Genomic DNA, 2,633 nt, shown 5'->3' with positions numbered 1-2,633 from the left:
CTTGTTCTCTAACAAGCACCTGCACTATCACTTCAGTGTCCCTACACTGTGGACTCAAGTCTCGTCCATCCAGAAGGAAAGTGATCTGTGCACTGATCGGATCGATCACCGTCCTCGTGATGATCCATTGATCAGGAGCATTTAGAAATTAATCACCAATGATACATGGCTCAAATTCTCAACTCTTGAGAATATGTATCATCATCTTATTAATTTCTTGGACGATTCATAGACACATAATTAATATGAATGAAAAGATGCCTTTTATTTATTCAATAATAAATAGTCAAGTACAAAATTATGTCCCTAGAATTAACAATGTGTCAGCCAGATTGGCTTTTAGGGCATACATCTAACAAGGACATGTAGCCTCTAATGCACATGCCACTATAGCAACCTCTAATCAATAAAACAACCCTCAGATTTTTTTTTTCTTTTTGAAAGTCGCAAAGCAAAACAATCAACCTATTGCCATTGAACACCCGAAAAATAAAAATTTCCAATATCTTATTTCCGAGTCCACTTCTTTACCTCTCCTGGCCGATCTCCGAACAAGGCCACGCTGGACCAAACGTTTCAGTTTCACTGCGCCCGTGACCGGCCCTAATCGGACGCGGAGAAAGTAAAAATAGTACTAGTGCGTAGCTCAACATGAATACGTAAAGGGGCTCCATGCAATATGGCACAAAAGCACCAACCCACTTCCAACACGTCGCAGTCAATCTTCTTCTTCCGGCCCCAAAACATCTCCCAAGCGGGAAAAAAGAACTAATTAAGACACCAAAACAAACGGCCCAACCTCACTATATCGTAATTAACGCCCTTAATCCCGGTCCACACCCTCGCATCGGCCCTCTTCATTATTACACCCACCAAACTCTTTATACTATTGCCATTGGCACTCCATGAGTTACTGTATTTTGATCTTATTGGGTGTATTCATACACGTACACACGTACTGTTTGATGCACCTGTTTTAAGAGAAAAAAAAAAAAAAAAACTCTTTATACTATTCATGTGACTACTCCAAGACGTTGTACATAAGCCATCAGATATGAACTCTGCGAAGTAACGTCTCTTGGGTTCTTTTCGGGGTTCTTTTCTGAGTGTCTGTAGATGTTTATCTTGCTACCATTTCTCCGTCGTCGCATATACCTTCCTCCTCTCTCCTCTGGGTAGGGCGGGAAAAGGGAAAGAACCCAGAAGCTTGTTAACGGCTCGCCGGAGGGAAACGTTTCCCTCGGCGATTCCCTTCCTCCTCTTAGGGTTCTCGAGATGAAGACCACCTCGCCTTCCGGCTACGGCACCATCCACACCGCCGCGGCCTCTTCGCCGCCGTCGGCGGCGGCGCCGAAGGCCTCGGCCTTCTCCCGCGCCACCGAGATGATATCCCGCTTTAGGGAGCAGGGCCAGTCCCTGATCGCCGCCCGGCGACCGTGGTGGGAGCTCCTCGACCCTGCGGCCGTCCACCGCCCCCTCGCCGCCGGCGATGCCGCCTCCCGTCTCCGCCGCAACATCGCCTACTTCCGCGCCAACTACACCATCGTCATCCTCCTTGCCGTCTTCCTCAGCCTCATCTGGCACCCGCCCTCCCTGATCGCCTTCGTCGCCCTCTCCGTCGCCTGGTTCTTCCTCTACTCCTCCCACGACAGGCCGCTTGTCCTCTTCGGCCGCGCCATCGACGAAGGCACCGTCCTGACCGCCCTCTCCGTCATCACCGTCGTCGCCCTCGTCGTAACCGACGTCGCGTGGAACCTCCTCGCGTCCATCATGGTCGGACTTGCGATCGTCGGGATCCATGCGGTCTTTAGGACCACCGACGATCTGTTTCTTGACGAGCAGGAAGCCGCCAGATGTGGCTTGCTGTCGGTGGCCGGAAGCCGGCGGGTGGTGCGGCAGGCCGACATTCGCGTGGTCTAATATGATGTGATTAAGGCTGGAATTAGGGTCCATTCGTTGAACGATGGAGGGCGAGAGGATAGGACGGTTGTTCCTTGAAGATTTGGTGTCAATTATTTGTTGATGGTTTAGATTAAATGGCTGTGATTGGATTGTGTTTTTGCTGTTCGCTGGGAGCGTTGATGGGCTTGGCTGCTTGCTATCATTTCTTGGCTTGTAGAGGAGACCGATGTTCCTAACCTGCATTGCACTTGCTCAGGAAAACAGAGGTTTGGGTCAGATTGGATCCAAATAAGGTCTTACTCCATATTTATAATCGTTTCTTTCCCTTTGTCGTTAATTCTTTACAACTGTTCTCTTTAAATGCTTTGGTGGGATTGGTTGTAATATTAAAAGAAAGTAACAATCTTTCTGGTGGTAAGACCACATTATTAATGAATGTTGGATATAATTTCCCAACATGACTACCAAATTTGTCTTCAGTTCCATGTTGAATTACATTTCATAGTTTTTCCTATACCATTGAATGATACAATTTGCTTTTTAAATTGCTATGTCTTGATGAAAGATTCTATTTTTTTTTTCTATATGTTTCTTCACAATTTTTTTTTTTTACCAGGATACCACCCAAAATTCTGACATTAATATTGATTGTTCTTATGAAAGCTTATGGATCTGTATAAATGTATCTAGTCTTTGTTTTCCAGTGACAGTGAAAAATCTCCCTTTAGACT

General features: G+C 46.4%; 1 protein-coding gene across 1 annotated transcript; it reads left to right on the top strand.

Annotated features, from left to right (window-relative positions):
• Positions 1–1,032: 1,032 nt before the first annotated feature.
• Positions 1,033–2,371, top strand: LOC120104807 (PRA1 family protein F3-like). The gene has a single exon (XM_039116598.1). It carries the CDS (start codon positions 1,276–1,278, stop codon positions 1,918–1,920), a length of 645 nt encoding a protein of 214 aa, XP_038972526.1. The 5' UTR covers positions 1,033–1,275; the 3' UTR covers positions 1,921–2,371.
• The last annotated feature ends 262 nt before the right edge of the window (positions 2,372–2,633 follow it).

Source organism: Phoenix dactylifera, unplaced genomic scaffold (assembly GCF_009389715.1).
Source record: "Phoenix dactylifera cultivar Barhee BC4 unplaced genomic scaffold, palm_55x_up_171113_PBpolish2nd_filt_p 000113F, whole genome shotgun sequence".
In the NCBI taxonomy this organism is placed as follows: Eukaryota; Viridiplantae; Streptophyta; class Magnoliopsida; order Arecales; family Arecaceae; genus Phoenix; species Phoenix dactylifera.
Note: the sequence above shows the minus strand (reverse complement) of the source record. Positions and strands in the feature narration are given on the sequence as shown.